The sequence below is a fragment of the Typopeltis vanoorti genome, chromosome 17 (assembly GCF_054136105.1).
Source record: "Typopeltis vanoorti isolate ZY-2024b chromosome 17, IOZ_Tvanoo_1.0, whole genome shotgun sequence".
NCBI classification, from domain to species: Eukaryota; Metazoa; Arthropoda; class Arachnida; order Uropygi; family Thelyphonidae; genus Typopeltis; species Typopeltis vanoorti.
In genome coordinates this window covers 13,568,431-13,582,049 of record NC_143565.1, presented here as the reverse complement: position 1 = coordinate 13,582,049, position 13,619 = coordinate 13,568,431, and the positions used below count along the sequence as shown (strand labels likewise).

The following is a 13,619-nucleotide window of genomic DNA, read 5'->3' as shown; positions in this document are numbered from 1 at the left end:
TTTTGAAGTAACTTCCATAATAACATTAAGTGATAGCACTGCTTCATGAATTAAGTCACAAAAATTAATGTATTTTAAGTTACGAATCACAAATGGACTATACAAAGGCGGTTGATAACAGATCAAAATCTAGTCGACACACATTTATTAGAATGTTAATTTCTTATATGATCCACTTTAACTATTATACTAAACTAGGAAAACCTAGTATTGAGGATTAGGTGATTAGCCCTATGCCTATATCCTATAGAGGATATAGGCATATCTTATATCTGTAGATGAGTGTGTTTACGGGCCGATTTGCCTGTTTTGGGGAACGAAAAATCCGAGGTTCCGGGTGAAAAACACCCCTATCTCCTTATAAGACCGGCTAGCTCACCTTTCGTCGAAAGAGACCAGACAAAGGTTCCTTGCGTTTTGGACGGGAATCGAACCTAGATCTTTCCTTCAACTCTCTCTCGTAGCAAAACTAAGTGTACTTATATAAACATAGACTCTTTTGAATTTCAATTGAAGGCACTGAATTCATGAACCATGAATTCAGTGCCTTACAATTCAATTCAGAGGTACATTATTTAAATTCTTTTCTCACTATCTCTAATGTTTATATTTCAATAGGCGGTCATCTCTACTTTTTCGTGGATACCTTCTTCGGACACAATTAATTCACAGTTATTTATCTAAAGGCATTTTTTAAAAGTATTTACGTACATGTAATTACCAATTAGGAAGTAATTACATGTAGGAAACTTCTTTTAATGTTTGAGTAATTTCTGGAGTATATTTGTTTTCTGATGAAGAAAGGCAGCAATGAATTTATTGATTATTTTATTTAGATATGTTTATTTTGGGTGTAGAAAACAGTGGCGAGGATATTTCTCTCCTTACCTAACATCAGAAGAATACTGAATAATAATAATAATAATAATAGTAACAATATTTTAGAGTGAATATTGAAGAACAAATGACTAATAATAATAGTTATAACATTTTATAGTGAATAAACATTATCAAGTAGCGCTAGCATTGAATACCAACCTCCAGATAGGACATGGTGACTTCGTAGTTTTTATTGTCTTTGTTCCTGTCCACCACTCTGAACAGATTCTTTAAAGCTCTCACCATGATTCCTGGATTGTCATCGGTTCCCACCATTGTGTAAGTTTTTCCAGACCCTGAAAAAAGAAAAACAGCTCTACTTAAAGATACTCTTTGCACTGAAAACAAATTTCAAGGCTTATTATTATCATTATTTTATTCACATAATTGATACACAGTCAAAACAAGATAGTCAAACTACAATTAATTTGACTGGTGATTCAGGACAATTCAGATTCTACTCAAGAATCTAAGAATAGTCCGTCAGGTAGCGTCGTAAAATATGAACTGTTCCAAGTAATGCTGTTTTTGTAGGTCATATGGAGTCACCTCATTGATTTTTAATTGCTGTAAATAGTTGGACAGCCTCTTTGAAGTTACACCAAGTGCACCGATAACTGTTGGAATGACTTTGGTGTGTTTAAGCCACAGTCGGCCAACTTCGATTGTCAGATCTCGATATTTAGTAATTTTTTCCAGTTCTTTGTTGTTGATGTTGGTATCACTGGGTACTGCGATATCGATAATCCAAACCTGTCGGTGTTCGATAATTGTGATGTCAATCACAATTATCGGTCTATTGTATTCCAAATGCCCATCAGTTTGTATTCTAAAGTCCCAGAGAATTTTTGCTGTTTCGTTTTCCAATACGGTCTCTATTTTATGCTGCCACCAGTTATCAGAAGTAGGAAAGCCTTATTTTCTGCATACATGCCAATGAATTATTTTGGCAACTTGATCATGACGGTATTTATAGTCAGTTTGAGCTATTTTGCTGCAGGCTCTGGTTAGATGTTCTACAGTCTCATCTTTCTGATCGCATAATCTGCATTGGCTGTTATTATTGATGTTGAAATTTTTTGCTTTGATTGCATTAGTTTGTAATGCCTGTTCTTGAGCTGCTTGAATAAATCCTTCTGTTTTTTTTTTTTTAATGCATCCTTGTTGTAGCCATTGCTATTTCTTGTTCACGTTAATTTTTTCCTCAGTATCTCATTATTTTTATTCATTCTTTTTCTTTCATTATTATTCATTACTTTATTTTATTCTTTATATATTATATATATATTATAAAAATATATATTTTATTCGTTATAATAATAATAATAATAATAATAATAATAATAATAATAATAATAATAATAATAATAATAATAATAATAATAATAATAATAATAATATTATTATTATTATTATTATTATTATTATTATTATTTATTTTAATAATAACCTCCAGAGAGAGAGAACGTCTGTTGGATGTATAGAACACCAAACGGATTTCATTAAGATAGCGTAACTATCGGAAACTAAGGACATTGAAGTCTATCTTCTGTAACGTATTCAGTGATTATCCAACGTTTCGTAGCATAAACATATTATAAATATTGTCCCCTTATAACGCAAGAACTTGTTTTATCTGTTGATGAAGGCCTTACTTTACCATTGAACAGTTCTTAACTCTTTACAAATCCCAAATCTATCCAACCATTGAATACTCTTCTCACATTTGCCGCAGAGCCCCTAAGAGCATTTTGAAACTACTTCACTCAGTGCAAGAAGGGGGCAACTAATTAATAATTCGCCTCATTTCACACTCTTTTATACAGACTAATTACTAGAGCACCCATTTTTCTATAAATATTTCCATGATCACTGTTCATTACAATTGGCATCGAGGATCACCTCTAAATAGGTTAAAACATGTTGAGCAGATGTTCAGTGCCTCCCTTGCAGTCCAATTACAAACAAAAAAATTTGCTTCTTCATTCATTTCCTCTTCTGTCGTTATTATATTTTAATTGACATCCCTCTTATATATTTCCTAAATTATACAATCTTCTGGTTTTCTAATATTAACAAGTTTCTTTTACCTCAACTTTCCACCAGTACACTGTGCCAATGAATTGTAAGCTGAAAATCCTCTCGTGTATGAGATCATGAAAATATATTACTAGATCGTAAATGGTTTGTAACTTATGATCGTAATTTAGTTTTGTCCGCGCGGTTTAGCCTAGTGGTTTTGCGCTTCGCAACCTTATGCCTGGGAAAGGAGTGTCTTATGGTTCGATTTCTGTCGGAGACGTGAGGAGGTCAAGGATCTGCCATAGCCAAGTTAGTCGGTCTTGGGCGGTAGGGTTTTTCTCTCAGTTTAGCTAGAGTTTTTATCCTTTATAGATAATCAAATCCTATATCTGAGAAGACTGTTATATTTGCCACGAAGGTATGCCATCTAACACGCAGATGAGAGTCTTGTTATTCCTCTTTATTAAAAGTAAGATCAAATCTGATTGGCCCAGACACATGTTGATTCAGTCCATTACAAGCATCTGATCACTTCCATAAACGACTTTTTATTAAAACATATTTTAATTCTAAAATATTTTAATAATAAAGTACTTAAACATTAACATTATAACAAATAAAAGAAATAAAACTATTATTTTGCAAAACACGAATTAGATATACGAAAGTTATACCAAACACCAAAGGGTTTTATATATGTACAAAATAGTAATAAAACTGTAATTTACCTGTTGCTCCATAAGCAAATACGGTCCCATTGTATCCATTGAGAACATTTTCGACTAACTTCAAGGACGTTTTTTCGTATACTTCTGCCTGTTGTAAGGAAAAAAAAAAAACTATAAATTTCTTGATTATTCCCCCCTTTGCATTAAGCAAGAAAGCAAAGATTAAAAGAGAATTTGCATGTTTAGTAAAATTTTGATTATATTCGTTGTTAATAACCAGTATGGAAGATGTACATTATTTAAAAATCGAAGGGCGGACACACACACACATACATACAACATCAAGCGTTTTAGCGACATCGCAAACAATAGAGAAGAATCATACTGTATATAAAAAGTAAAGGATTAAAAACTCTATAATTCTTAAATAGAGAAATTTGTATCTCGCGCAGTCTGATATGCCTCTGGATTTCTGAACCTTTTGTCTGAATTGCTCTCATTAAACAACAACAGAAACCTAACTAATTTTATTCAAATACTATTTCCTTTCTTTTACCTCAATAGTTTCATCTACGTATTCAATGCAACTAATGTGTACAATAGTTAAGTGGTCGCCTTGGTAACTCATTCACAAAAGCCCGTAAGTTGGTAATTCAGACGAGTGTAGAATTCCTAATTGGAACCATATTCATTAAATGCAAACAACTTTTACAGTTGCGCTTCTTTTTATCCAAGTAGAAGTTTGTGAAAAGGTTTACACATTAATTATTGACTATTTAATTAATAACGAACAGTTTTTCATTGTTTTGGATGATTATTCCATAACGAGGACAGCGCCACCTCACTATTCTTTTCATTGTATTTATGGCGAATAAAAGCACAGACAAAGAAAATATTGATTATTTGACCTTCAGCATTACTTAAGGTGATCGAGCAGTTTAACAGAAGCAGAAAGGTGGATTAACTAGAGGAAAATAAATTCCATGTTCTGTTCCTTGCAGTAGTGATTTTATAAGAAAATAACGTGATAAAATATAGTTTAATTAATTAATCTGTTTCCCTTCATTCATTCAGTGCGATATGATTTTATAATAATGTCAGTAACTGTCACTGTAGAAAACATATGATTATAATTCCTCGAATAGTTTGCTATGAGTAAGGTTAAAAGTGGACGAAGTGGCATGGAAAAAGTAGCAGAATACGTACGTGTATTCTAAGATATGATACATATCATAGAAGATATGTATCATATCTTCTACAGGGTGTCCCAAAATTCACGCAAGAAGTAATTTTGATAGAAAACACAGATTTTTAATTAAAAATTGTAATTTCTTATTGATTCATAAAGTATACAGTATAGGGTTATGCATGGAATAGCATATCGGGTAAATGGCCTCCACGGCTTTGCTGGCACATACGCATTCTTTTGTCGAAATTTTCCATGACCGTTTTGCATAAATGGGGCTGAATTTCGTTGATACAGCGCTCAATTTCCTTCTTCAAGGCGTGGGTGGTCGTGAGCTTGTTGGCATAAACTTTAGACTTCAAAAAACCCCAAAGAAAAAAGTCCAACGGCGTTAAGTCACATGATCTGGGCGGCCAATTCTGATCACCAAAACGGGAAATTACACGACCAGGAAATGATTCATGCAGTAATTGAATTGTTTCTCGGGCTGTATGGCATGTGGCACCGTCTTGTTGAAACCACATGTCGTCCACATCCATATCTTGCAATTTAGGCACACAAAACTGGATTATCATGTCGCGATAGCGAGCACCATTAACTGTTATTGCCTTACCAGCCGCATTTTCGAAGAAGAATGGACCGATGATGCCTCCAGCCCAAAATCCGCACCAAACAGTGACACGTTGTGGATGCATTTGTTTCTCAACAATCACTCGTGGATTTTCTAAACCCCAAATGCGACAATTTTGTCGATTAACGAAGCCATCAAGATGAAAATGAGCTGAAGATGATTTTGTTCGAAAAATAAGCATCCACTTGTTGTTGTTCCATAATCCATTCAACGAACTCTCTTCGCTGTGTGTGGTCATTTTTAATAACCCTGAACTGTCAGCTGTCACGCTGTTTTTTTTCTCGTTGGCAACACTTTACCGCACAAATGGCGCTAAATTTAAATCTTGCGTGAATTTTGGGACACCCTGCATGATACACATACCATAGAAGATATGTGTATCTTCTATGACCAATGTATGCATATTTGAGTTTGGAAAGTGCTCCCTCGACGCAAAAGTTGACATGCGGAGTCTTCACTATGCTCATAAATCGTACTGCAGTTTTGAGCTAAGAACTGCACAGAGGAGAAAGAGGCATATGAGCAGTGACAAACCTCGTCTTCAGTTCGTGAGATACACAAATTTTTTACAATTCCATCGTAGGCCTTCTGCGTATTAGAAAGTGGATAGAATGAGCTTATATTTTCTTGTATAACACCGGTACGCTAATATTTGATGCTTCCTATCCCCCATCCCGATGTTTGGTTTCCGGAGGACCCTGATTGTCAAATTATGATCATTTTGAAAAAGGGACTGTGAAAATTTTCAAGCGATCTCAATTAAAAAAGAGCCTAAGATTAAAAAATGGAAGCAAAAATGGTTATTTTTTATAATTCTTTATAAATCATGCATTGAAATAACAATCTTTTCATTAATGCCTTCTCTTAGTTTCGTTTCTCCTTCAAAAATTATCAACAAATCTCTCTCCCTTTTTTTCTATCCCCAAAATGTGTCTATCACCTAACGTATTCTTGCGTATTTAAGAGGCTGATTCCGCCATTTTATGCTTCACCTGACAACTAAAATCACTTCTCAGGATATGTTTGGTCCACTAGCTATAAGTCGGGTATCACCGTTCTAAAAGTAGCATTGAAAAATGTTCGTTACGTCACTTCCTCCTCCTCCTCCTCCTGTGATGTTAATTACAGCAATTTCTTTTCACAGCTTGTCTCGATTTATTTTTTTTTATTTTCATTTACTTATTTACTTATGTTTTGATCAGACCTTATACATAATTTTAGCAGGATCGGTCAGAATACGACTGTCATGAGAAAAACTGTTTTATTATGTTATCCTTGGAACAGGGACCTTGATCCACTTGATAGCTGACAGTCCTGTCAATGGCCATTTAATGTGTTTACATCCAGACTCTCTCGTTCAGTCCTCATCAAGTTTATGATATGTTTTGGAGCAGATTTTAATGGATACCTATGAATTGTTTAGCACTGTAATCAATATATGAGCTGATAGAAAACTATATACAGAAAAACGTAAGAATATTACATAAAAAAAGAGAAAACGTGCTGATCGAATATTTTGAATGACGTAGCTTCATCACCTGGTTTTTGTGAAATATCTGTCACTAGTGTCAAGCTATTACGAAGATCGCTCTGTTGTGATTTCGCTGAAATCAACTACGTCGACGACACCTAACCATTGATTGACGGGCGACATCGCATCGGCCACGAAAAGCCACACACTATATCAAAAGAATTCTCAGAAGCCGCAGCTATGGTAAAGAACTGCGTAACTGAGACGAAGGACAGTTTCTTTTTTATGTTCGGTCTGATAAAGGGACTCTTACTTTTGTGTCGATCTCAAAGACAGGCAGGAAGAGCGACTCATTGAAAAGTCGTCCGATAGCCAATTCACCAAACGGAAAATCTTTTTTCTTTTATGTGGAATAAAGCCGATATCGCTTCTCTTTAGTGTGATACCTACTTCACAGATCATACGGGAAGAACTTCAAAGGCATAAATTTCTGAAAATTTAAGTAAATTAATGAATACGCTTTTAAATTGTATTATTTACATGAAGTGTATCATTCAGTACAAATTTAACCGACTTGGAACCATAAAAAATTGAGTGAAAACGTTTTTAACGTGTGACATTCAAAATAATATACCATCAGAAAACCCACACAATTCTGTCTAGAATTTGTTCATTGATTCTGACATTTACTACTCATATTTGGTATTTCAGTTCTTCAGTTGGTCTAACTCTAGATGTATGTGCAGCAAATTGATTGAACAATTTACTGCACATGAAAATTCAGTTCCTTTCTCCTGTTAAACCTACCACACACACACACACACAAATTTAAAGCTTTCTTTTTATGCTAATAAGCACGCACACACACACATACACACAAATTTAAAGCTTTCTTTTTATGCTAATAAGCACGCACGCACGCACGCACACACACACAAATTTAAAGCTTTCTTTTTATGCTAATAAGTTTAAAATAACTTTCTTTGAAAAGGAATGTACGATAAACAGCAACAAGAACAAATAAATTATTTAAAATATAAATATGATTATTCTTTTCAGGGGGGAGAGAGTTCTGTTGATTTTGTTATATAAGGGTTGTGTAAAAATTTGATGTGCCTGATGACAAATAGGGTATGTTAATCTGCCAAATTTAAAGTGACCAGTGATGTTCCCCAGGGATCAGTTCTTGGTCAGTTGTTCAATCTATACATTAATGATATTAAGAAGAATTTAAAAGGAAGACGGCCAACAATACCACTAATATAATACAGCATTTGCGTACTGAGTTGAATAAGCTAGAACTGTGAGTGAACGTATTGCCTATCAATTCAACGTAATAGGTGGAGAGTTATTCATTTTTGCGTAATCAGATTTTCAACGCCATATTTTATCGATGGGATTATGCTTGCAGTAACTGATGAAGCTGAAGATCCTGAAGTTAGGTTGGATAGGAAATTCAAAGTTCAAAGGTCATAATGCAATCACTGCAAATATAATTCAGCGGATAAGGGATAATTGCGATTTCGAAACAAAAATTCAAATGTAAGGATAAGGAAGTCATTTTTTTTCTTTTACATGGCCTTGATACGAGCACACCTGGATTACTGTGCGCAGCGATGGTCTCCTGGGTACCAAAGGGAGAACGAAGCTGTGGAAAGGCTGCAAAATGTTACAAAGATGATATCGGGATTAATGAATGTAGATTACGAGGACAGATTAAGAGTATATTACATGTGATATCCAATACGTTGCATTGGATATCACATGCTATACACTATGGTTACACAGGTAGAACCAGAAGACGTCTAAGCCTCCCACAGTAGCATATGACATTCAACTCCAGACCTGCCGAATCGAAGTCATTCTCTGGTAAGTTCTCTATGCCACTGGTGTGCTTTGAAGGGCACACTAGTGGCAAAGAGAATCTTGAAAGCAATTCTAGGGTATCAGCAAAGCTATACGGACTTATAGACCAAGCTGTGGACTCTCTCGAGTTGATTCACATTGTACCTTGTAACACGTACTCCATATGCGAGAAAACCACATTGAGCAGCATAAGCCAAAGTCTCCATACTCTGACAGTCTGCTCTGTAGTTCATGTCGTAACTTCTTATACAATATTATAGTCGGCAGAGCATCATAAAGTGACTTGAAAAAAGTTTCCTGTCTGGTTTGGGGAACAGGGTTTCCGGACTGTCTGAGCCTAAACCCTTTACCCCACCCACAATATTAATTACTAAAGTGGTATAGACCAAAATGGGTGGAATTTACATTATATATACCGCCTCGGCTACCATGTAAAGTAAATACGAAGAAAATCGACCTGCTGGGTCTCCTAGAATAGATCGATTAAGTTTCCAAAATCGGCTTCTTTTGGGGAAAAAATACGTTGCATGAAAAATGTGTAAATATCATGCGAATAAAGTAGTTGGGATTTTCTTTTTTTTTTTTTTTTTTACGATTTTGGTGTAATCTACACTCCCTCTAGCCCTTATTTGAAACAAAATCAAACAAAATCAATCTGACAAATTTCTGGTAATAAATATTTCCAAATTATATATAGTTACAAGTACTGAAATATATAAATGGACCAAAAACTAAGCCTTTGCTAACAAGTAGCATCAGTATTTCATACGCCTCTTACACAAATATTGCACTGATGATGAGTGCATTGATTCGTTCCCTTGGATTTCTTTTTTATATAGACAACTTGTCTATAGGAAGTAACAGCAATCGGAAAATATTTTTTTTTGTTGTTTGTGATATACTTTTTTTTTTGGCATCTTCCGATATAAAGTGAGAAGCAATTCATGCATGACGACCCATGGTCCCTAAGTGCTGCTAAGGGTGTGGATGTCATTAGTGGAAGTGTCATGGTATACTTATTTTTCTTTGCTTTCGAAATTTCTAGTACATAACCACTTGTTTGAGTTCCAAGCAAGATAACGGAAAATAACCCTATTCCATTGTTAATCTGGACGAATTACAAATGATAAAGATATTGACTTAGCTTTCCATAATACATCGTTGCGAGCTCGATCACCATAGCAACTGATAAGTACATTTATTTTAAACCTCTAAACAATGAACATTTTTGCACGCGCTTACAACGTAGATGAATATTAAAAAAATGAATGAAATAGACTTTTAGAGACTAGAAAAAAACTGAACTAGTGGAAGTGTGTGTACCTATCGCCAGATGGCGTGAAACCTACAGGAAACATCGTTTTATTCAGACAGTTTAATTATTTTCTTGAGCGTAGTATGTCCAGTATCATGACTTCTATCAGAGTACGTCAACAATTCTGATTTTCAGACAGAAAGACAAATTCTGTCTGAAATCCGACAAATTATACGGTGTAATTACAACTATGTAGGGTAATGACCTCATTTTTTTACTAGAAATATTTTGAAAAAATAACAGTTACCACCGAAGCCATTTACTGAGTTTAATTACGACTGAAATCGGTGTGTTTGAATAACAGTGAGAATGCTGCTTTTGAAGATGATCTCAAAGTCATTCTCCTACAAAGAAACCGGGACATTCCTTTACACGAGAAATACCTCTACTTTGGCTGCATTTCCACCTCCTGGTAACTTATTAGATTGATCGCATGCAACGATGATTCAATGTGACCTTGGAGGAAAGTCCGCCCACATTCAATACACTAGCACGCCTCAGTGTGATATTCAACGTGTAGCTTCAGGCGTGAGTGGAGTAAGAAAATTATAAACGCGTTTGCAATTAATGCCATTTATTCTTTCAGTGTTTGTTTCCACGTCGATCGGTAACCGAGGTCTATAGCAAGCCAAAAAAAAATTATATACCCTTACATGTACTCTCATCTAAATGGTTAGTAACGTATAACCATGCTGATAATTATGGGTTGGCTAAGGGTTTCATTGATATGCGAAGTCAGTGACATTTGTAATAGCAAGTAATTTCTCTTATATTTCTACTTCTAATAATATGAATTTAAAATAATTATTTAATTTTACTAAAATAATGATGTAACTTATATGCTACTTTGAATTCAAAAATAAACTTTTAAATATTTAAAAACTTTTTAAAAGTTAAGAATGTATAGAAAATACCTTTAATATTTTCGTATCATAATACTATATTAATTTATGATAGCAACTATCTTCTGATTGATTGGAGGGGGAAAGAAAAGTCCTTTTTAGGACTTCCAGGGTAACAAACGGCAATGCTGTATCCAATGAAGTTTTAACTGAGGCTCGGCTATTGCCGTTACCCAGCCATGACTAGAGCTTTTTAGCTCAATAACACTCCATCCACACAGATTTTCTTCATTCAGATGACGGGATAAAGAGTCAAGGACTCAGTCCATCGCCCAGTTCTTTTATCTTCTGATTGGTGAGAGAATAATAAGATCCCAGTCCTTTTTAGGATTTCCAGGGTAACGAATGGCAATGCTGCAGCCAATGAAGTTTTAACTGAGGCTCAGCATTGCCGTTACCCAGCCATGACTAGAGCTTTTAGCTCAATAACACCCCATCCACACAGATTTTCTTCGTTCAGATGACGGGATAAAGAGTCAAGGACTCCGTCCATCTTCCAGTTCTTTTTAGAACTTTTAGATCTTCTGATTGATCCAATATAGAGAGTGAAAATGGACGGTGAGATGCGGTGATTAATACTCTTGGAGGGTATTAATTGTAGCCAACGAAGTTTTAACTGAGGTTCGGCTATTGCTGTTACCCTCCTGCCATGATCAGAGCTTTATTAGCTCAATAACACCTTATCCCTACACTGTCCTCTACAGATAACGGGGAAGATGAAAAGCATTCTTGCTTCTCCGCTTTAAACCAGTCCTTATAAGCACTCTTTCATCGGATCACAACCAATACTGCTACATTTGGGAAACCAAGGAAAACTGTTCCCCCCACACACACACTCATTCATATCATGGGAAAGGTTGACCAAAGTACTCCTGAAATTTATTGGTCCTGTTCCGCTTATAAAATCCAAAGAAGAAATTGAAACAGCTGTTCAAGACCTGACCCAACAAAGTAACACATCTTTACAGCAGTTACTACTACCACAAGTACACCTCAGGCCCAACCACTTGCCAGAAGATATCATGAATCTGATCAAGGAGAAAAATAAGGCTAGGAAAAGGTTTCACAGTACCCGCGCACCACAAGACAAACGAATACTGAATAGACTCAATTCTGCAGTGGGAGATGCTCTTAAAGCACATAGATAGAAATCTATGTGCTTTAAGGTCAGAAATATTCTTTCTCCTCTCCAAACAGATCTAGGCCTCATCCATACTGATGTAGATAAAGCTGAAGCAATAGCATAAAATTTAGACAAGCAATGTAAACCCTTATATGAACATCTAGACTTCACCCACATCTACATGATCCATCGACGTGTCAGATGTTCATTAAAATCTTCTGTAACCTGTTCCAATCAAATTGCACCCACATCACCACCAGAAATATATGATATAATCAAGAAATTAAAGAACAAAAGGGCTCCTGGACCTGACGGCATCACCAACAAGGTGATAAAGCTACTGCCTCGTATAGCTATTGTACATCTGACTAATATAATCAATTCCATCCTCCGCTTCAAACATTTCCCTTCCTGCTGGACGGTGGCGGATATAATCCCAATCCATAAGACCGGAAAAGACCCGCACCTTCCTCAAAATTATCGGCCAATCAGCCTCATCTGAAATCTGGGTAAAACTGTAGAGGTAAGTACTGCTACCAGATTCCACAAGTTAAACAGTCTTCCTAAAGAGCAGTTTGGATTCCATCAATTCCATAGTACCACATAACAGATTAGTCGAATATATCTCCATGGGATACAATTGGCATCAATGCACTGGGGCTAGAATAGGTGAATATATTACCACCAGCTCCAACTGTCGTCAATACACTGGAGCTGTTTTTCTTGATCTGTCCAAAGCATTTGACAAAATTTGGCACTTTGGAGTGCTACGTAAACTTATCTCATCCGGTATCTCACTGAAAATGTACACTTAGTTAGATCATATCTACAGAATAGAAACATGCAAGTCAAGATCAATGGTACCACCTTATCCCAGCTCCACTGGACGCAGGGATACCTGCTAGCTCCATTGCTGTTCTCGATATACATGTTAGACATTCCGCACAACCCAATGTCATCAATCATGTCCTATATTCGGATGATGCAGCATTATTAGCCAGATCTCTCCGGGCACATCTAATTTCTAAAAATCTTCAAGAAAATCTTCAAACGTTACAGAAATGGTTCTCTAAATGGAGCTTACAAGTGAATCCCCAAAAAAGCCATTCTCTTCAAGAAAAGATCGATATCTCCTGCAGGAGATGTCTTACTATTCAATACTAAAATTCCCTGGCAGACAGAAACAAAATACCTGGGTGTCTTAATTTTTTAAAAGTTAAAAAATTAACTTTTAACCAACACATCAAGACTACATGTGCAAAGACATCTAAAGCCATCGCCCAGATCTACCCTCTAATTAATGGAACAGTAAGCTAAACATCAGAATCAAATTATTTTTATACCAGCTGACGATTCGTCTCATAGTCACTTATTCTTCTGTAACCTGGAGCCATACCTCCAACAGTAATATCCTCAAACTGCAACATGTGCAAAACAGGTGCCTGCGAATGATTCTGAACGCCCCATGGTTCGTCAGAAACAATCAACTTCATCGAGATACAAATATTCCTTATATCTTCTCTTTCCTACAATCTTAATAACAAAGTTTTTCCTAA

At 35.6% G+C, this 13,619-nt stretch overlaps 1 protein-coding gene across 1 annotated transcript in view; it reads right to left on the bottom strand.

Moving 5' to 3' along the window:
- LOC150097167 (kinesin-like protein KIF19) overlaps positions 1-13,619 on the bottom strand; it is a 145,229-nt gene that overhangs the window by 57,207 nt on the left and 74,403 nt on the right. The window contains exons 4-5 of the mRNA XM_090407604.1: positions 3,630-3,717; positions 1,039-1,175 (exon numbers count right to left, since the gene is read on the bottom strand). Coding sequence (XP_090263730.1) covers positions 1,039-1,175; positions 3,630-3,717 — 225 coding nt within the window. The remainder of the gene's footprint in view (positions 1-1,038; positions 1,176-3,629; positions 3,718-13,619) is intronic.